General features: G+C 40.2%; 1 protein-coding gene across 4 annotated transcripts; it reads right to left on the reverse strand.

Annotated features, from left to right (window-relative positions):
• Nucleotides 1-72: 72 nt before the first annotated feature.
• gas2l3 (growth arrest-specific 2 like 3) lies at nt 73-21,097 on the reverse strand. Of its 4 annotated transcripts, none has more exons than XM_026918859.3 (9): nt 20,866-21,097; nt 14,876-14,931; nt 11,179-11,356; nt 8,312-8,430; nt 8,077-8,215; nt 5,878-5,941; nt 4,662-4,800; nt 4,121-4,225; nt 73-2,289 (listed from the first exon to the last, which is right to left on the reverse strand). In XM_026918859.3, the coding sequence occupies exons 2-9, from the start codon at nt 14,897-14,899 to the stop codon at nt 1,111-1,113; spliced, it is 1,947 nt and encodes a 648-aa protein (XP_026774660.2). In that variant the 5' UTR covers nt 14,900-14,931; nt 20,866-21,097; the 3' UTR covers nt 73-1,110. The 4 variants fall into 4 exon arrangements, with proteins under 4 accessions (XP_026774660.2, XP_026774659.2, XP_034163437.1 ...); XM_026918858.3 differs by having other exon boundaries at nt 8,077-8,218; nt 20,866-21,094; XM_034307546.2 differs by lacking the exon at nt 20,866-21,097 and adding an exon at nt 15,736-15,944 and having other exon boundaries at nt 8,077-8,218.
• Nucleotides 21,098-22,938: the final 1,841 nt, after the last annotated feature.

Below are 22,938 nucleotides of genomic sequence, written 5' to 3' on the forward strand. Positions count from 1 at the left end.
CACCCACTTCTGAACAAGTTTTAAGCCTCAAAGCATGCACATTACTTTCAGTCGTGATAACAGCTCAGAAAGTGTGTTACCCAAGGATACCTTTATTAGACACAAAGAATTTACAGTCACAACTTACAGGACATTAAAGAGTCTACATTTAAAATAATTTTTGTAAAGTGCTGTAAAAAAAAACAAAAAAAAAACAGGGAAAACAAAAGAATCAAACATTCACACCTTGACACAGAACACCACACATATAAAGTAAAGGCAAGTTTTTAAAAAAAACAGTCAGGTTTGGCTTGTGCTGTAAATAACTAATTTAAAAAAAAAAAACAAACAGTAATTATGATATTAATATTGATCAGTATGAGCTTCACTCAATCAGCAGTACACATGGTAATTTGTATGTACTTTTAGAGGTAGTTCCTATTTTTTTTTTTTTTTTTTTTTAATGGCTAGGCAAGTGGCTGACCTTGATACCTGCAAGAGCTCTCTGTGATTAGATTACACTGTCATGTTAAAAAGCTAATAGCATGGAATTACTGCTTAGAGAATACTCAGATAATTAACTGTTAAATCTTTAACCATTATTGTTCTTAATACATATTATTACATGGATGTATTCCTCAATATCATAATGAATAATTACAAATGATATTCCCCAAAACAACTATATAAAATTATATGTATAATTTCATCCAGAATGACAAACTGAGTCAAAACTGGGTTGATCAGCGTGTTACTCAGTTTCAGTTAATGCTTTGCTTATGGAGATGAACATTCTTAATCAAGTTGTTTGGGTTAAAGTAAATGTTACGCAACTGCACACAAGCCTCTGCTGTTAAAGGGCTAGTTTAAAGGATATTTAGAGTTTAAAATGGACCAGAGACATTATCTCTTGACCTTTTTCCACAAATGACCTTCATGGCACAAATAAAAATAAAGCCAATAAGTTATAAAACATGTAAAATTTTAACACACATTTGAGACACATTGTGTTCATAGCGTGAGGCTGATGCCTTGGGCCTGTACGTTAAAGTGCTACACCAAGGGAAAAAGTCAAAACCATCACCACAACAGAGAAAAAAAAAAACCTCCACATTCTAGCTCCCATTACATTCACCTCTTCTTCTTACTGTTCATCTCAAAGTAGGGCTCCTCTGCTTTTTTGGAGGCCACAGTTCGGCTGGTTTGTTTCTTTTGGGTGGTGCTGGGGGTCGGTTTAACCGCTCTAACCTGAGCAGAGTTCGTTTTGAGCGGCCTACTATTGCTGCTTTGGGCTTTTCTGTCTGTAGTGTGTGTGGATTTTGTGCTGGGTGTCTGTGCAGTCTGTGGAGCTCTGGTCCCCATGGTAGATGGTCCTCCTGGGTTTTTGGTCCTGGAGGGGTTTGAACACTTGGAGACTTGGGAAGAGGGAGTGGAGATTTGAACTCTGGATTTGGCATTTGCTGGTGAGGGTCTAACCTCTTGTTGAGTTTTTGCTACTGGAGGTTTGGGCTTTTCGGAAACTTTTGCCACCAAGGGCTTGGTCTCTTTGGGAGTCCTTGCCAAGCCTGCTGGTCTAGGGGAAACGGGGCGCCCCTTTTTTGTGTCCATTTGCAGACGTGTGGCAGCAGGGGAGGAGGGGCGTCTCGTGGCGAGACGAGTGCGAAGAGGCGCTCGAGGTGGCCGGCCGTCTCGCTGAGATGTGTTTCCTACCGAGGTGGCAGATGGCTTGGCTTGTTTGCAGCTGGGCTCTGGGCACACAGGACTACGTGGCTGAGAGGGAGCGCCACGTGGGCGCTGCTTCCGGTCGGAGAGGACAAGAGGTGATTTCTGGGAAACAAAAACTGGTGAAGGTTGGAGTAAAGGGCTCTTTTTTGTAGTGTTAGAGGAGAGTGCAGTGGTCTTGGGAGAGACACTGGGCACTTGAAGTTTCTTTTTAGGAGCAGCTGCTTTCCTTGGAAGGGAGGGAGTAGAGATTGGCGATTGGGCAGCGCCTCGTGGCGTAACTGCGCCAGAGGCAGGCGTACTAGGTTTGCCGGGTGGGATAGAAGTTGAGGAGGAAGAGGTAGAGGAGGATGTGGCAGAGGAGGATGGGAGAAGGTTGACGGCAGTGAGCGGGTCCATGGTGGGCGGTTGGGCAGTCTGTGTACTGAGGACAGAGTCTGGGACAGACGAGCCTTTCTGAAATGCCAGAATCTTCTGCTCAAGAGTGGTGAACTGCAGCACACGATCAGGGTCATTCTTCATCAGGAAACCCTTTAGCGTGTCCCATCCCCCACCCACACGCACCATCACATGCTTCCCATGCAGCATCTGGAAAAAAAAGCATGAGAGGGCAAGAGAGAGAGAGAGAGAGAGAGAGAGAATTACACAGCAAAATAATCAAAGTTCAAGCAGCTTAACTTCTGTAAGTTCAAAATTCAGTAAGCCAATCATCCCAAAACAATAGGAATTATTTACAAAAAAAATCCTAACTTCTTTCCAAAAAGAAGTTTGTCTATGTCAAAAAAAAAAAAAAAGTCAAGGAAGCTAGAAAGTAGTTGAGTCTTGAGTGGATAAGCCTCTGTATTTTAAGCATTTAGACACACAAAGTATTTCAGATCATTGGCTTCAACAGAGCAACATTGGTCTCTAAACTGAGCGCATGTTGATCATGTTTCTGCTTCATTTGTGGGAAATTCGGACAACTGGACATGACTTGGAAAGCCACAGCTCTGTCTATATAAAGCCTCACAGCTGACAGCACGTCAGGGGGAAAAAATAAGCTATGAAGTAAAAGGAATGGTCCATAAAGCCCTGATACAGGATGGTGTTCAGGGATAGATCTGGGGAAAAGTTTCTACAGGTCCTGAAGAAGACAGTGGCTTCGAACAGACGTAATTTGGAACCACAGACACTCCTAGAACTGGAACCGAACCAAACCAAGCAAATGGGGTCCTGTGTGGAGACAGAAGAACCTGCCAGAAAGACAGCCAAGCAGAAGCCACTTCTCTAGATAAGGCACATGATGGCTAGCTTGGAGTTTTAAAAAAAGGGTGCTAAAGGACTCTGAGATTAAAAACAAGATTCTATGGTCTGATGAAACCAAGAGCGAATTCTTTGACCTGAATGCCAAGTTTTATATCTGGAAGGAAACAAAGACACTCATCAACAGGACATGTTTTTCAGCACCAGGGACCAAAAGGCTTGTCAGAAAACCTCAGAAAACTTCAGATTTGGGCAAAAGTTCATCTTCCAAACATCAATAAGCTGAAACACAGGAAACAACCAAGATAATGCGGTAGTGGCTTTGGGATTAGTCTGTGACGATCCTTGAGTGGTCCAGCCAGAACCATATGGGCACAACAAATTTTACTCTTTATTTAAAGCTGGTGTACTTGTAGCCTACCAAGAGCATTTTAGGTACAGTGTATGTGATATCCCTTGCCCTGAAATCAGTAGTGAGAGGCACGGTGTTGCTGCCTCATAGCTGCAGGGTCTCTGGGTCGATCCTGGGCTCGGGTTTCTGTTTGTCTGGAGTTTCACATCCTCTCCTCATGTCCATGTAGGTTTTCTCCAGGTTCTCCAGTGTCCTCCCCCCTCCCGAAAACATGCCTCAGATAATCTAAAGTGCCCCTAGGTATGAATGAGTGTGTGAGTGTGTATGTATGCGTGGTGCATTCCCCCCTTGGACCTAGTGTAACCCAGGATAAACTCTGGATCCTGTGCTACCCAGACCAGCACAAAGCACTTACCAAGGATGAATGAATGAAGCTAGCAGTGGCTGTGACTCTGGGATTTGAACCTAAAGTTCTCTGACTAACCCATAAATGGTCAAATAGCTACAGCTATGTATGAGATCTCCAACATACTCACATTTACATCAAGTAAGGGTCAGAAACCTGTTTAATTATTAATATTAATATTTAGTCTTAACTGTAAATTCAAACATTAACTAGTTCTTCTGGAAGAAACGTACTCCGATATTTTAGTTTAAACCTTATAAACATATTTATGCTTAAGGTTGTAAAAAATCTTTATACACCACTGTGTAACACTCCCAAGTTTCTCATTTAATATGTGCCATGATTCATTTATGCAACTTCAGTAGAGTTAGACGCTGCCCTTAAACAGACACATAATCAATTCACTGAGCAAGTCTCACCCTAATGAAGAGGATCTTTTCCCCCAGCCTGTAACGTCCCTCTGCCAGATACTCGATAGAAAACCTCTGTGAGCAATTACAGGGAGGGTCATCTGAGTCACAGTCCTGTGGAAAGAAAGTGTCAAGAGATATACTGTGAGAATTACACACACACACACACACACACACACACACACACACACACACACACACACACACACACACACACACACACACACACACACACACACACTCAAGAACAATATAAAGCCTGTTTGTATGCACGTATATGAAAAAGGTAAACAATGTGAACTATATATCCAAGCCTTACAGTATGTTAATCCAAATCAAATGTAGTGACATGATTCTGACTCACTGTCACAGTCACTTTATAATGCTAGCATTAGTCCTCTTTCTGAAACTCTCAGAATGCAGCTTGTGTTTGGGTTGCATTTTTCTGCCTTACACTCAGAAGCTTGTTAAACGAGTTTACGTTGTTCCTCAGGCTTGCAGTATTGTGCAGGGTTAAAATACCTGCTCCATCCCCATGGTGACTACTCACAGCATGATGGAGGCCTCCATGCTGGCAGCACACGGTAAAGGTTTTGATCGGAGGGGCAGGATCGCCTGCCATTAGCAGAGATTCTTCCAACTCGATCTCCTTCTCCAGTTTCACCAATGCAGGGGGTTCAACTCCGTACCTAACAAGCAGCAATAAAAAACGTAACAAACTCAAATTCTATAAAATCTTAGTGCCGCATCGACTGAAGGTTGTAACTCGTAATTTCTGATCTCCAACTAGGAAAAAACAACAAAGAAAACGTCCCTCAACTCAGAATTTCTACTCAGAAACTGGGAATGAGCTCAGCAAGTGACGTCAAACCAACATGGCTGCTCACAACATGAACAGTAAACAAAGATTTAGCGTTAAAGGAGTTATACAAGTTATATACAAGTATTAGCTGTAAATCAATCAACATACACATATTCAATTGTTAAATCGATAACACTGACTCTTCAATTACCTATTTTGAGGGGGAAATATACATCATTCATCAGTTAGCTGCTAGCCTGTTGCTAACAAAAGATGTACATCCAAGGGTAACCCCTCCGCTTTGTAGCTCGAATGAATAATGTAGGTCGAAAAACGACATAATTCCCACTTCCGATGTAAGTCGAATGTTCATGTAAGTAAATGATGTAAGTTTGTAAATGTTCGTTAGTGTTTCTTACAATCCCTACCTTCACATACCAATGTCTCGGACAGTTCCAGCCACCCAAATCTACATTTCTAGCTTTTAAATTGTTAAAAAAAAAACTTAACAGACTGATGACAAATTAAAGGAAAATCTGGTGGCTCTGTTATGCTGTGGGAGGCATTTCGCTGGCATGGTTTGAGTTCCCTTCAGTGGGTTCACTGCCCAAAGAACTTTGTACTGATCATCTTTATCCCTTGGTGAAATATTTCTATCCTTCCAGAATTACAATGCATGGTTAAGCTAGCTAGTTAAAAGTAGCTATCTACCTTTTGTTGGTAATTTCTGGTTTGGCTGCTGTTCTATAAATCACTAAAAATATAATGATGCAAATAAAGTCTGAAATCACAATCAGGTCAAACCGTGACTGACGTGAGAGACAGTGTAACCAACATATCTAGCTAAATTGCATATTCATCTACATGCACAGATCACTGCATGTTTTTTTTTTTGTTTTTTTTTTTTTTTTAAAGGTAAATGTGTAGAGAACCATTTTTAGGAGTCTTTAAACAATTTACTCACTTGGAGATAATGCGGCCAAGCTCCAACAAACACAGACACACTTGCCGAGGGTTCTTGTGTAGAACTAAAAGGACAAAAATAATACTGATTTTCTTAAATAGTCCAGTCAATCACCAACATGAACACATCAATGAAAAACAGTTCAGCTGAAGGGTAACTAGAGATTTACATGATGCCATAACACTTCTAATGTGACCATGTAAATGGAAAGATCATACTTTGGGACGTTTTGTGCTTCATTTCCACATAAGAACTGAAACACTGGAAGCATAGTCTTTAACTGCACTCATGATTATGAACATGACGAGGTGATTAGTGGTGTAGAATGATTAACACCATGGTAGCTGCTCTACAGGAGCACATCAAGCACTCAGGATAATTGGACAAATTCTGTATCTATAGATCAGGATTGGTTAGCTAGCGGTCTCCTTCCTACAAAAGCCAGTTACAATCTCGTTTAAAGATGCATCCAACTGCACAACTATGTACAGAAAAGCAGCAGAATTGTTTGGCAGGTCTGTTAGTAAACCAGGTTGAATCGTCCAGAGGTCTCACATTTTTCTACTCTAAAATAATAGCTAAAAGTTATTCATTATCCAAATTTAAAGATCATTTTTGGGGAAAACAAGGCGCATCATTATTTAATTATCTGATGATTATATCAATCTTTTAGTAAATTGTCTGTAAATGTTTGTGCAAGGCAGTGCATTCATATTGAATGAACAGCTACCAAATGCAAATTCAACACCTGGAACTCCAGACCTTTTATCTCCTTAATTTATCATGAAATAACGAGGAAACGGGCCACACCTGGCCATGAAACTGCTTATCTGTCAATTGTCCAATTACTTTTGAGCCTGTGAAAATGGAGGGACTGTTTAAAAAATGGCTGTAATTCCTAAAAGGCTAATGCACTATTTTTGTTAAACCCCTTGAATTAAAGGTGAAAGTCTCCATTTCAATCACATCTTGATTGCTTCATTTCAAATCTATTGTGGTGGTGTACAGAGGCAACGTAAGAAAATTGTGTCACTGTCCAAATACTTATGGACCTGACTGTATGTGTATATATTATTTAACCCAGAGAAAAGCCCAAAATCTGCAGCCGAATTACAGAAAAGGTTAATTCGAAGTGAATTAAGTGAGGTGAAAAGAAAATGATTCGCCATGAAAATGATCGTGGACACCAAACACATCACACTAGTGAACTGCTATTTTTTAAATTTAGAGCAGTGTGTCTTGGTGACTCTTGACCAGAAATGTCCCTGCACACCAGTGCTCCCTCCCTGACGCCATGTTGGAAAAGCAGGAAGGTGTGTGTCATAAGGAAGCTGATGTTGGCACGAGGCACACTACAGAGTACTTATAATAGCTTGCTCACTTTAATTTTCTTTAATTTATTTAAACTCGACAGAATAATCCGTATATAAAAGTACAAAACTCCTCGCAAATGATATGATTTGAAGATGATCAACTGAGGTTTACATTAATTAGTCTTCTTATGTGTAAATTTACACACACTCAGGAGCATGAGCAGGATATAAACGTTTTTCTGAAATGATGGGATTTTCATAAATACCAAATTTCTTGCGTAAATGCTCAAATGAACGATTTATGAATAAATCTCTTCATATCCAGCATTATTAGTGAGGCTCATGTGTGACCATTAAGATGGACTGTGACTCCATTTGCCAAGGAAAGAACAAAAGCCTGTATTTGGCAAAACTTCTACATCTAGCTGATGTATAACGTGAATCTCAAACAAGTGATGTGCCATATTTATTTATCCGAAAGGTCTCAATGTGTCAAAATAGCATTAAAACAGACTGATACTTCTTGTTTATCATCAGTTACTGTGGTGGAATGAAATTCTACATAAAAATATATTTATTAAACTGTTCTAGTTTGCGCTGAAGTCGATACACCAATTCACATGAAATGGTTGTTTTGGTAAGACCTATGCATTTGTACCAGTTTTCTCTCTCCCTTTTTTTGTTTTTGTTTTTATTTATTTATTTTTTACACAGATCTTACCACTTGAAAGAAAATCATTTTCCCCCATCTCATTTGTAAGCAGAGGTGGAACCACATGGAGCAAGCGAAAACATGGATCTCATAAGCTCTTAAACATTTGAGGTAAACATACACATCTATATACATGTCAATATGCAGATTGGTTTTTCTTTTTCGCACCCTTACCCAAGCCCTCTGACTCAAACAAATACGTCTCGTCTACTCCGATTTGACGGCACCATTTCAGGAAGTTCGCTGTGTTGTCCCGGGCGAAAAATGACCCTGGAGAAGCAGTTTTCTTAAATGCCACTTTCTTCATAGGAAACTGCTGTAAAATAAACAGTAGTCAAATTAGACAACTAGTTTAAAAAATAAAAATAAAAAAACGCAATGGTCACGTCGCACTCTGCATTCGACTGACCTGATTCTTGTCCAGGAGACAGTCTTTGGGGATTTTGCTTTGCAGAATTTCAGCAAGTCGACACAGCTTTACCCCGTTATTCAACTCCTCCATGAAGTGCTCGGCCCTTATCTCTTCCCCTTGTGGAGAGACAGACAAAAAAAAAAAAAAAAAAAAACACATTTCTCAACCTGAATAAATATTGAGATACACTTTTATATGACCTTTATACACACTTACAGTGCAGTCAGTGTAAAAGTTCAGTTTCTTTTACACATTTTCTTTGAAACAATTTAAATACTAACTAATACTTGAAACTGAGCGGATAATAACATCCTATTCGCAAAGGAGCTGATTTTCTGCAAACATTATTTATTATTGTTTTAACCCCCATTCTGGTTACTTGCCAATTCCCACCCAGCAGTTCCTCTAAGGGTTCCTCTGAGGGTTCCTCTGAGACATGTGAAGCCAGACACTGCACTTCTGTTTTTTTTTTTTTTCCCCTGAACTGCTGCTCATGCTACTCACAATCTCACGACAATAGGACAAACCTTTCTGTTGTGACACTCATACATTCAGGGCAACAAAATTAGTCAAACAACAGCGTCACACAGGCTCGTGCTGTATAACAATATTATCGTCCCTACATGATATTATGTTGCTACGATACCCAGTGACGTTTATTAACGATTAAATTTATATTACCAGACCTGCAACCTGTTATTCATTTTGTGTAGGAGCTCCGCAAAAACACTGGTGTAGGTGTGTACGAGATATCACTCAAAAAATACGCCAGAAGAGCTTCTTTTTCTCCACAATAAAATGATTGATAATTCAATGAACAAAAACTTCCTGGAAGCTCCACCCCTTCCCGCTAATCTCATTCGCTCTCGCTTTCTGTCACGCAAATGGAGAATATTTCGAGTTCATTACTGTAAAATAAAATCTATCAGTGTATGTTCGACTTAGCTAACATTAGACAAGTATATATTTAACATCAGATTATTATATTTATTACTTTTTAAAACGTTATTTACATAAAATGGTTAAACAGGCCTACAACAAACTGTCAGATCCAACACTTGACAAATAAATTAATAGTGATGATCATTAGAAAGTGAGTAAATACGCTGTTTTGGTTTCGATCGGCGCTCTCCTGTTCAACACTGATCAGCATCAACAGAGAAAATGTCTCCATGTGAACATCAGACACCTGATTTCTAAGAGGATTATATAGAAATGTGACGTTATGGGATTTTTATACTGTTTACTGTGTATTACTGCAGAATCGCTTATAAATCCACCATCCAGCTGAGATTTTGTGATTGCTGCAGTTCCTGACTGCACAGCTGATAATATTATTACACTCTCCCCTGCTCTCCTTAAACCTGAACTGGTGGAAATGATGCTCGTTTTCCTGTCTTTTTTAAGCTAACAGTTCTGGATTATTAAATTGTTTATGGCTATATTTTAAAATAGAAAAGTCACGATCAGGGAAAAAAAAAAAAAATCAATATCACCCAAGACTAGTGTCATGTTTAATACTTTACAGTAAGTGGTGACATGTTGCTAGGCCTTTTTGGTTGCTTCTTACTTCAGTCTTGCCTTCAGCAAATAAAACGCACCATGTCATTGAGCAGGGGATTGAAAAACATTCTAGCCTTGTTAGTAAAAAGTAAAAGAGCACTTGTGCACTTGCTTTAGCCGCATGTTGTAAGTCACTGTTCTTTATATGCGGCCTTAAATTAAAGTAGACGGCCTGCACTGTTTAATCTTACACATTTGTTGGACAAACAGCTTTAAAAAAAATTAAAAAACAAATGACTGTCACTGTACTAACAAATACTAACACAATGCACTTTTCACTACTAAACTTATTAACCATTTCAACCATCTACAAACTGAGCTGAACAACAAATAGCTGCTGGGTTACACTAATGTAATGTCTGCTAAAGTGTTACTGATCAAACACACTCCCTGCAAGACTTCCAGCATAATGTTCTTTCATCTACAACAAGATTGCAGAGGAACAGCTTCTCTTTCAGCATGTTAAAGTATGGAGTTTTAGCTGACAGGCATGTTAAGGTGATTATCTTGAACAGGAACACCCTCCATTATGTTCAACCTTCTCCAGTATAGCTCTAACAGACAGATCAGCTTGCCTATTGTTCGAAAGGCTAGTTGTTTCCCACACTATATCTTAAGTGATGCAGACACGTACTACACGTGTACACTCCTGGGCAAAGAAGACAACAAATCATTGGTCAGGAAATTAGCAAGAATGAAACAAATAGATAAAGGAAGTTAGTATGCAAGAGCTTTTCCCTTTGATTTCTTTAAATGTTTAAGCCTCGTGGCTCTTGATGAGCTGCATCAGGTGCGGCAGAGAACCAAATAATCACTAAACTTTTAAGAAAAAAACATCCCAGAAGATATTTTTGGAAAATGTTGTACACCCATGTGACATGTGTTAGTTTGAATTTTACATCAAACATTTTAATCATTATCATGATTTTACCTTTGTGTACAAGAAGACTATAGAAGTGAATTTCCTGTTTCTAGCTTTTCCCCAAACAAACAGTTCACTGCAGCAAAAGGAAACCAGCAAATGGAGGCACAGGAGCTCTCAGGAGTGCATCTGTTTCATTCCTGCTCATTTTCTCACCAATGATTTGTTATTAAGGCCATTAAAAGTTTCATATTTCCCTTTTTTTCCTCTTCTCAATGACACTGTATATGAATTTATAATCCCACATTCCAGGCCCCGTAATACTCTATATTCAATTATTCACCTGTGGATTCAGGGGAAGTGTTAACGCAGGCTGAATATTTGATTGTTTATCCTCACTAGACCACAAGCCTAAATTTCAGGTCACTTTTGAACTTACCTAGAATGTCAGTGAGCCAGATGGCAAGGTCTTCCTGCATGGGAAAAAGTGTAGCTTCATGTCGTACAGCAAGCCACTGGTCGTACTGGAAGACGTCTGCAAGGCCTGGGCCGTGGCGTGGGGTGAGGGGTGAGCGCGGGCTTTGCAGTGGTGACTCAAACTTCTCTCCAAACCAAGCCTTGTTTAAAAAATAAATAAATAAATAAAATGAGAGAAAGACAGAAAGAGACAGAGAGAGAGCGAGAGAGAGAGACGAGACACAGAGAGAGAAAGAGAAGGCCACAGTCTGAGCTGATAATTTTTTTTTTTAAATCTGCAAGGCTCTTCTCCTTGCTAGCGTAGCAACTGTTTTGAATTTGACAAAAATAAAACCCATCAGCTGTTTGAGTCACTGCACTACATGATGATTCATACATGAGCATGAAAAGGCTTTAGTAAGAAATCCGACTCTAATCGGGGATTCCCAGAAACCTTAAGTTGGAAACTGTGCTGGAGCTGAGCAGCGTGGGACGGCTCTTCCTCTCCGACCTGTCAACATTCATTTAGTCCCAGCTCTTGATAAGAGGAAGAAGAATGGAGAGAAAGAAGAGAAGGAGAAAGACCGCTCTCTCTCTCTCTCACTCCTGCTCTCTCGCACAGAAACCATGGCCAGGTTACGTAAGTGAACCAAGAACATCAGATGCAGCAGAGCTATTGAGCAGGGAGGTAATTTATAAGGAAAAAAACAACTTCACACTGAAAAAATAAAATTGAAACCACCGTTAATTAACAGAGTTTTAAAGCTATACTTAATTTTGCTTATTGTTAGCTTACCTTCTTAACTCCTGTTACAATTATTTCATATAATTATCCAAACAACTTCTATAGTTCTATAGTATGGACTGTCCACAATCACACATCATATCTGTAACACTACATTATCCACAGTAATGCATACCACACTTGTGTCTTCTCACATTCATAATGCTAACACACCAGTATACATTAGAGATGGCACAATATCACTTTAGTTTCCGATACTGAAACCTTGTGTATGAACTGATCCCGAAACCCATCCCATATTGTTTTCTTTTAAAAAAAAAAAAAAAACTACAAACTAACTTTAATATCCGTTTTTTTTTTCTTTTTTTCTGAAACACTTCACAGTCAAACTCTTACACAAAGAAATCGCTTCATTGTAAATATAGCCTAATAAACAAAAAAAAAAAAAAAAAAAAAAAAAGAAAGAAAAAATCAAAAACTGTCAAGTCTGTTCATATGTAAACTTCCAAAACTAAACTTCTTTTCCAAATCCAGTTGTTTGTTACAGGACCTGATATCCCACATGCTTCCTCTGATCCACTGTTTTTGCTGGTATCAGCCTGATACTGATATCAGATTGGTGTTTTTCCCAGAAATGTAACATGACCAGATTATGCGCATGATGTGTCTCACTGATGCTAAGCTTTTGCACGTTAATAGGACTGAGGAGTCTAAATTAACAGTCTGTACTTCTCTGTTTATATTGAACTTACAATATAAAGACTAGAAAATTATTTTACCCCTTAACTACTGTGGTGGAGAAATGTTTATATAACTGATTACTGAAATATTTAACACAAGAAAACACTAATTTTTAAATACACTATTTTTAATGCAATCATACCATAAACTATGGTTTTTCTTTGTAGTGTTCAAGTCACATTACAGAGCTACTAAAGAGGACAACTCATACAGAACCACCATCAGATGTTGTCCAAACTGCTCATTAGACTATTGATGATTAATAGGACATCTAGCCAATTATTTTTATTTAATTTATACACAGGTACAGCAGACTAGCAGATCCACATGACTAGGAGCGCAACAGGATGCAGTTGACCTATTCATCCTCCTTCAGCAATAATAAACTCGATTACGCTAAATGCCTATTATTAACTCTGACATACATATTGTGGGGTTTTTTTTACTTCCCATGTTTGTATCACATTTTATGACTCTGAGTCACATTTATGACTTTAAGGCACAACACGTGGCAGAGTTACGCATCCGGGCAGAGACTCACTCACCCACCCACAAGCTCCTCAACACTATTCTGTCTAAAAAAAAAAAAACAAAGTCTGAACAGAGAATTTGAAACTGCTTTCAGAAAACGCCAGCACACAAGCGGCCCTTGAAGCAGGTTCAGGTGTTGTGTGGAAGGTGTTGTACCTGTACAATCAATCCGAGGTTATTTTACCACACAGGATTACGGGCAGAAGTATCGTAAATCACACGGCCCATTCTGAAAGTTTCACTCGAAACCCGAAGCTGTAATTCTCTCTCGCTCGTTTGTAAAGGAGAGCGAAACTATTCAGCTTCCAAATCAAGAAAACTTAGTAGGCTAGTCTTCGAAACACAAGAACCAGTGAGTGGTTGTTTATAAAAAGAAAAAAAAAAAAAAAAAAAAAAGGGGGAGAAAAGTCCGATCCAGACTTAAACATCACTTGTATTTCACTTGTAACATCACGTGTATTTTTTTTAATATATCCGAGTGATTGATATATTGATATATATATATATATATATATATATATATATATATATATATATATATATATATACACACACACATATATATACACACACATGCTGAGCTTCACCCTGCATTAGGTTAGTGTTAGTAGTTCCACATGCTCACTCCTGTTAACAGCACAAACACATCATTTACACTGTACCACATATAACTCTAGACCTTATCAGAGTGTCAAAACAAACACTGATTTAATAAAAATCATCCCAGCTACTGATGCGCTCTGCATTTCATTGTTTTTAAGTGATCAGTATGAACGTTTTAACTGTGTTCATGCTCTTTCTCACAAATATAAGAGTATTTCATCATCTTCAACAGCACGTCGTCACTGGAACAATGGTTTCAATGGATTCAATGGATTTATGGTGTTGCACAACTACAGACTTTTGCTGTATGGGTGTTTGTTTTCATCTAAAACACTGCAGATTGTGTTGCCGATCAGAATTACAGTATTCACTGCGAAAGTGTGCTAAGTGTCCAGCTTTTAAAAGAGGAGAGAGAAGGTGGTTTTTTCCAAGGTAAAAATGAATAATTAAGGATATTATCAGGAGTAAAATTAAATATTTAATGAATACATGTGTTTCATTATAAACCTCCTCACACTAGGTCATAAGACTAACTGAACTCCACTGAGTTACATTCATTTTAGTGCGTTAAGTGATTGTTGTTGTTGCAAAAATGAGCCATTAAATTACAATTGGGCTTCATTTGTTAAATATGCATCATGTATATTTTAACTCTACGTCACAAAACGTCCCATCAAGAATGTAATATTCCAAAATAAATCCGTGTAAATAAAGTTGTGGCTTTAACTAATCTGATCATGGAATAAGTGTCTGAATAATTTCTTCGATTGAGGTGATCTCCAATTCCTCTGCGTGTGAATAAAGCATGTCACAAGATACGCAAGAAAAAGAGTAACAACTAGAGCTTCATCTTTCCTGTGGATTAAGAAGACAACTGATACAGAGCCACCACCAGATGTTGTCAAAACTGCTCATTAGTGATATATAATATATATGTATACGGTGCTGAATAAAAGTTCTCTAGGTATACATTTAATGGCTCATCAAGAATGTAATATTCCAAAATAAATATTTTATTTTTGTGTAAATAAAGTTGTGATTTGAGGAAATGAGTTCTTACCTGCAGGCTTGCTTGCACGGCCATCACTGCGATCAGGACTGCTTCACTGCTTCATTCTGAAACACAGCACAGGAGTCAAGTGTGTGTGTGTGTGTGTGTGTGTGTGTGTGTGTGTGTGTGTGTGTGTGTGTGTGTGTGTGTGGAGAGAGACATGAAGGGAGAGAGCACATAAGAGAGTTCAGTGCAACCTCCCACCCACAAATCCCTCTCATGTGTACATAATCTGTTCACATACACTCTTCAGTAGCGACACAGACTTTCCGGTTTCCAACGTTACTTCACTAACCACATAATGATTCAATGATGTTTGTTACTTAGGCAACTAATCTTATCATGGAATAAGTGTCTGAATAATTTCTTCAGCTGAGGTGAACTCCAATTCCTCTGCATGTGAATAAAGCATGTCACAAGATGCGCAAGAAGAAGAGTAACAACTAGAGCTTCGTCTTCCCTGTGGATTAAGACAGTTCAGTCAACATCAGCACAGCTGAGGAAACAAAGCAGGACATGTGCGCGCACAGACGCGCACACACACACACACACACACACACACACACACGCACACACACACACACACATGCACACCCTACAGGACGAGGGAACTGGTGAACTAGACAAATGTTATTTATCTACTGCTAAAATCATGACAAGCTAATGTACAGTAAATTCACACACGTTTAAATCCTGATGCATTTCAAAGTTTTTCCCTCATTGATGAGACAAAAAGAAATTAAATAAATAACCATATAGTCACATTACAAAGCATGACAGCAGTACAGAGCACATGCTCACCTGAGTGGCACAAACAAAAGATTCCTTTCCACAGTAAGAGAGAAGAGTAAAGACGAGTAAAGACCCACCAGCTCATTGAATCATCTGTAGATCAATTACTATCAGCACTGTATTCCACACAGATGATAAACACTCAGTTACGGTGCGATACGGAGACAGAGCAGAGAGACAGAGTGTTGTGAAGAGAGAGGGAAGTAGAGAAGGAGGGGTAAGCCTGGGGACTGGCTAATGAAGTGCCTCGGCTGAGACGGAGATCTAACCCACAGATGCTGGCCAGGCGTTTACAAAAAATCCTATTGTTACACCCCTCCCTCCCTCCCTCCCTCCCTCTCACACACACTCACACACACACACACACACACACACACACACACATAAGGAAGGGCTTTACTCTCCATTAGACAAAAGTTAGTACTGTAACTTGGACTAGGGGGAAGAAAAAAAAAAAAAAACAAAACAAAGAAAACACCTCCTCAAGTCAGAATTCCTACTCGGGAATTGAGGACGGTCTTCACAACCCCGAGTTCAGCAAGTGATGTCATATTAACATGGCTGCTCACAGCACGAACAGTAAACACAGCAGCACTTCTTACATTTAAATGAGTTATACTGTATATACAAGTATTTGCTTCAGATCAATCAACATATAGACTACGCAGTTGGCTAGCTTGCTAATAAAAGACCAACATGGAGGCATCTATTGTTTTTTTTTTTTTCCTCCCACTTCTTACCACCTCAAACCACAGAGGTCGAAAATGACGTTCCCACTTCCCATCCCACTTCTGAGGTAATCTGAACGCAGCATTACGCCCCTTAATAAAATTCAAGTCCTGAAATTCTGAGATTGCCTCAATGGAAGGATAAAATAAGTCTTAAAAGGTAGTGAGAGAGAATTAGTGAGAAGGAAAGAGAGAAAGAGAGAGTACAAGAGAAACAATTGTGAACAAGGGGGTGAAAGGAAAGTACAAAAGACCAACTTTTCAAGCTTCTGGGTTGGCATTGTGCTTCAAGCCCACTAAATGTCAAACGTCCACAGAATGGAGGGAAAGAAAGGGAAAAATAGTGGAAAAAACAAAATGTGTTTTATGTCCCAGCTGAGAGGGGGCTTTACAGCACAAAGGACAGGCCGTGACCCGGTGCTCTGGGCAGGGCACTGCCACATTCTCAAGAGGGCTCTGACACATTCCTCTCCCTCAGCAGCACGCCAAGACTTGTGCACAGAGTAATGCCAAGCTACAGCCTGGAGCCAACGGTCACGACAAGCGGAAAGTCTCCGTCACTAACCGACAAAGTTCAGCTGCATCCGACAGAAAGCACTGCTCCACTGTAGTATCATTTTATTAAACACAGCTCAACTCTAGAGTCTGTGGAGCAAATTTCCCTGTTAAAGAAAATCAATCCAATTCGAGTTAATAAACTCTAAATGCATAAAAAAAAAAAACCTCCCAAAACTACAACTAAACACAACTATATTTTCATACAATTTCATATTTCCTGGAATCAAAATCACTGGACTTTTACTGAACAAATGACATGCCTGTTTCACGAGCGTTAATGTCGTAATCCTATAATAATGAACAGCTATACAAGTTACTGTCCAGATTTGGGATTTTAATTAAATGTGCAGACACCAGGGCAAGAGGAAACACGGTGGGGGGTCGAGCGGAGGACAGCATCCGCACGCTCCTCATGCAGGTCATCTCCGTAATCGCCTAAGAGGATCAGTGCTGCAGACGTGGCCCAGCAGCTCTTTCACATCACCCAGCCAGTACGTGGCACATGTGCACGCACCAATGGCTCATACACGGGTCCAAAGCAACCCCCACCTCCCTTCCATTATCCACGGATGGGACACCTCCTCCTCCTTTCTCAGTGTAGTCTTTTGTTGTTAGATGTGGCTGTGTGTATGTGTGTGTGTTTGCTTAATTGACCTGTCAGTTACTTTAATTAGAGTCTCCAAACGAACACACACATCCATAATTAGTGTGTATGAGATCAATGTTGAACAGTGTCCTTCAGGAGCCCACCCTCCACCCCGTTTCCTCTAGGAAAACCCCTCTCTTTAAAAGTCCAATTAAACGGGGATCCAGCTGCCACCAGAGAACCTCAAGTAATGATGATCCACACCGAACAGCTGAGCCACAGGGCCTAGCACAAAGACTATCAGACTATCCAAACAGACATTTGAGATAGAAACCTTAACTGCTATTGTTTAAGATTAGCACTCTGAACTAATGTCAGACGTATCAGTGTTCATTACTGTTATTGTCATGGTGCAAATTCTCGATTCTGATTGGTCAGAAGATGTGCATTATTTGTGTATAACAGCACGGCTAGGACAGTAGGTCCGGCTGTAACATGAACGATAGGTTTATATTAATGCATTTATATCTAACCCTAGGTTTATATTAATGAGACATTTATCTCACATTTATGGAAGGAGTCTCGAGTGTCAGGGCTCTGTAACAGTTTTCCAGGAAAGTCTTCAGGATAGAGGTGTTTATGCTTCCCGGTTTCTCAGGAAAATGACAAGCTTTTTTGAGAGAGAGAGAGAGAGAGAGAGAGAGAGAGAGAGAGAGAGAGAGAGAGAGAGAGAGAGACAGACAGACAGACAGACAGAGATAGAGACAGAGAGATATGTATAGTGTGAGACAGATACAGAAAGAGATAAAGAGAGAGACACAGAGAGATATTTATAGTGAGAGACAGACAGAGACAGATAGAAAGAAAGAGATAAAGACAGAGAGACAGAGAGAGATAGAAACAGACATTTATAGTGAGAGACAGATAGAGAGAGAGAGAAAGAGAGAGAAGAGAGAGAGAGAGGGATGCTGGCAAAGGAATGACATTCATTGCTATAACACAAGTGATAACAGGAACTAACTTGTTCAGCGGACGTGCCACAAAGCTAAATTTTAACTATACACTGTTTCAATAGAAGCCACTTCAGGGTGGCTTGTTTTCGTATAACCACACAGTCTCGTGTTGAGAGTTATTCCTTACTTCAGATTAATTAGTCTAGGCCTAATGCTTAGATCACACAGTGATACAATGCTGTTCTACAGCTGAAGGCTGTAAGGTGTAAGAGCCAAACTGCAGCACAAGTCAGCTTTTCTTTCATCTTCACCAGCAAGACAGAGAGAAACAAGGACGAGGTCGAATAGTTCAGGTTCAGCAGGACATCAGGGTTTGGATGTTCTTACTCCTGTCTCCCAGGAAAATCCCACAGAGACAGCAAGAGAGGAGATGAGTATGAAAAATGAAGGCCAGCTATCACCTGGGAAAAGGGCTTGGTGGCAAAAAGCAAACAGAAACCATCGCCTTGGCAACGTTTTGTTTTTCCTCAGTCACCAAATGAATAAGTAAAATGATCTACTTAAACTAAGCGTACCTCTTTTTCTCCACCAGATATCAGCTGGTGCATCGTTAATAACTAAAGACTGACAGCGATCACCAGAGCAGAATGCAGCCAGCGTCGCGTACGGCTGAGACACAGCTTTAGGATCATCAAGCCTTCCTTTTATTCACAGTGGGGTTTTCCCTCATTTCACACATTTCCCATGTGCCCCATCTCTGTTCAATTGACAGATTGTTCTCTCATTATAAAAACAAATCAAGCATTATTTGTTACAGCAGCAAATCACAAATCTGGATCACGATTTAGAGATTTAAGTGACTTAAGTGTATCCAATACTTTTTAAAAAGATAGAGCAGTCCAATTGGAGAAGAAAATTCAGGTGGCTTAAATAAACAGGTCCTACGACGGCACTGTGAAAGGAAACAGCTGCTCTTCTGTCCTCCTGTGGGAAAGGAAGCAGGAACCAAACAACCTCGACCTTTTACTTTAAAATAATGAGACGGAGAATAGATTCTAGGTTTTTTGGCTGTGGAGAAGATGGACTAAACACATACTGTAGTATAGTATATAATTTTACATCCTTTAGATCCAACACAATACATATCACTATATCACTATATAATCACATTATACACAAATAACTCACAATTAAATCTGACTTCTGAAATGAAATCTGGCCAGTCTGGGCAAGTGTGTGACAACAGGTGACGAAGGGCGGGCGCGCGATGAGGAAGGGCGACGAAGGACGGGTGTGTGATGAAGGGCAGGCGTGTGATGAAGGGCGACGAAGGGCGGGTGTGTGATGAAGGGCAGGTGTGTGTGTGTGTGATGAAGGGCAGGTGTGTGATGAAGGGCAAAAGTGTGTGTGTGTGTGTGATGAAGGGCAGGTGTGTGATGAAGGGCAGGTGTGTGTGAGGAAGGGCGATGAAGAGCGGGTGTGTGATGAAGGGCAGGTGTGTGTGATGAAGGGCAGGTGTGTGATGAAGGGCAGGTGTGTGATGAAGGGCAGGTGTGTGATGAAGGGCAGGTGTGTGTGAGGAAGGGCGATGAAGAGCGGGTGTGTGATGAAGGGCAGGTGTGTGTGATGAAGGGCAGGTGTGTGTGAGGAAGGGCGATGAAGGGCAGGTGTGTGTGAGGAAGGGCGATGAAGAGTAGGTGTGTGTGAGGAAGGGCGATGAAGAGCGGGTGTGTGATGAAGGGCAGGTGTGTGATGAAGGGCAGGTGTGTGTGAGGAAGGGCGATGAAGGGCAGGTGTGTGTGATGAAGGGCGATGAAGAGCAGGTGTGTGTGAGGAAGGGCGATGAAGAGCGGGTGTGTGATGAAGGGCAGGTGTGTGTGTGATGAAAGGCAGGTGTGTGTGTGATGAAGGGCAGGTGTGTGTGTGATGAAGGGCAGGTGTGTGTGTGTGTGTGTGTGTGTGTGATGAATGAAGGGCTGCATTTAAACGTCTAGCAGAACGAACGTTTGCATGCTGGAAAAAATGCACAGCTGTGTAATAAAATCAGGTCATAGGTGTCTAGATGTAAATTAGGCACCAGCAAGGTGTGTGTGTGTGTGTGTGTGTGTGTGTGTGTGTGTGTGTGTGTGTGTGTGTGTGTGGCTTCAGTAAACCTAAAGAGCCTGGAAAACTTTTTATCCAGCTGCAAACTTCCTAACAACAATCCAAGAGGTTCTGTGTTTAGTAACTTCAGTAAGCAGTTTAACATCAGCATTATTCCAGTTTCTCTGCTGTTAAAGAGAAAACGAGCAGCAATGGCTTTCTCCCAGAACATGACTCAGCCTGAAATGGAAACAAACAAACAAACAAACAAACAAGCACACAAAATACACACCAACTTACCGGTGCTCTAAAATCAGGAATTTCAGAATAAAGTCTTTAAATATGTCCGAAATCCGAAGCACACACTGTTCCTGTACTCCACAGAAGCTCGGCGTGGATACACACACTCTAACACACACACACACACACACTGTTGCTCTCTCTGTCGCGCGCGCACACACACTTCAGCTCGGCATCTTCAGGAAAACGCTTGTAGTCCGCGTGCCTGGAATGTTCAGTTGAGGAGGAAATGCTGTTCGAAACGTCCAATCACAGCGCAGATTGGGAAAAGGGGGCGGGGCAACGATGCATGAGGGCATGAGGACACGAGCGCGCGCAGAGGCTTGAGAGTGACGTCACAACCCTACACTTAAAGCTCTGAATGAGATACACAAAAGTGTTAGTGATAATAAACAGCTAAATTATACTATATGCCCAAAAGTATGTGCACCCCTGATCATCCCATCACACCCATATGTGCTTCTTCCCCAAAATCATTCCACAAGTTTAGAAGCACACAGTTGTATAGAAAGTGTTTGTATTATACTGTAGCATTAGAAATGTGTTGGTGCCAAAATCGAGGTTCCTCAGATCAGACTCTGGCGAGCTGGTGCCCACTGCAGCCTCAGCTTTCTGTTCTTGGCTGACTGAAGTGGAACCCGACATGATCTTCTGCTGTTGTAGCTCATCTGCCTCAAAGTTCCACGTATTGTGTATTCTGAGATGCTTTTCAGCTCACCACAGTTGTACAGAGTGGTCATCCGAGTTACTGCAGCCTTTCTGTCAGCTCGATCCAGTCTACTGACCTCACTCATCAACAAGGTGTTTCCATCCACAGAACTGATGTTCGCTGGGTGTTTTTTCTTTATTGCAACATTCTGAGAAACGTCTAGAGACTGTTGTGTGTGAAAATTCCAGGAGATCAGCAGTTATAGAAATATTCAAACCAGCCCATCTGGCACCAACAATCACGCCATGGACAAATTCACTGACATCACATTTTTTCCCTGTTCTGATGGTTGACGTGAACATTACCTGAAGCTGCTGCCACACGAGTAAGTGTACGTATATATACACACACACTCACACACCAGTCCCCTCCAAACAGCAAGGCCAATTCTATTTCTTTCACTACACATTGAAGACATTTGGGTTTGAGATTGAAAGCCAAATATGAGACAATAGATCAGAGTTTCAGCTTTCATTTCCTGTCATTCACAGCTAGATGTTTTAAACAACTTGGGACCTTTTGTTTGACCTTTTGATTGAACCCACCCATTTTTTCAAGTGATCAAAAATATTGGAACATGTGACTGACAGGTGTTTCTTGTTGCCCTGTTAGATCGGCTGTTTAAACAGTTAATAGCTCTGAATGTCTACTCTTGGTTTGAGCCCTGGGTTTCACCTGTGAAGACTGAATTTGTTGTTAAAAAGGATAAACCAACAACCGGAGAGCTGTCTATGTCTAAAAGCTAGCCATTTTGAGGCTGAGAAAAGAGGGAAAATCCATCAGAGCCATTGCACAAGCACTGGGCATAACCAATCAACAATTTGTAATGTCCTGAAAAAGAAAAAAAATCCACTGGTGTACTAACAACCAGACATGGAACAGATCGGATAAAGAAAACAACAGCAGTTGGTGACAGAAACATTGTGAGAACTACGAAAAAAAACCCAAAAACAACAGTCAGTGACATCGCCAACAACCTCCACAGGGCAGGGGTGAAGGGAACACTATATATAGCATTCATATCAATTTATATGAATTAAACAAGTTAAACAATTTCAGTGCATGTTTACATTTTATGAACAAAGAAATCTGGCTAGGAATTAAATTTCATAAATTTCATTACACAAATAGCACTTATTGGAATCCAAATTCAATTTCCTCCTTAGGAAATCATTAGAAGGATAAATATCACTGATCATTTTAAAGTTTATTTCTTTTGTTTGTTTTTTTTTTTTTGTGGGGGACAAAAAAAGAAAGATATTTTGTCAGAGAAATTTGCCTAAATTTTTTTTCAAATATTGTTTAATGATATAATCTCTTTTACCCCAATTTGTTTGATCATGCAGACTCTACGAATTTTGTTA

The sequence above is a fragment of the Pangasianodon hypophthalmus genome, chromosome 9, assembly GCF_027358585.1.
Source record: "Pangasianodon hypophthalmus isolate fPanHyp1 chromosome 9, fPanHyp1.pri, whole genome shotgun sequence".
NCBI lineage: Eukaryota > Metazoa > Chordata > Actinopteri > Siluriformes > Pangasiidae > Pangasianodon > Pangasianodon hypophthalmus.

Bases quoted from the DNA above. Each gene is read 5' to 3' on its own strand.
- gas2l3 (XM_026918858.3), bottom strand. From the start codon at position 14,899: ATGGCCGTGCAAGCAAGCCTGCAG. The intron at 11,357-14,875 runs GTAAGAACTCAT...TTTTTAAACAAG, and splicing joins CCGTGCAAGCAAGCCTGCAG to GCTTGGTTTGGAGAGAAGTT. The intron at 4,801-5,877 runs GTGAGTAAATTG...GCTGCTTGTTAG, and splicing joins CTTGGCCGCATTATCTCCAA to GTACGGAGTTGAACCCCCTG.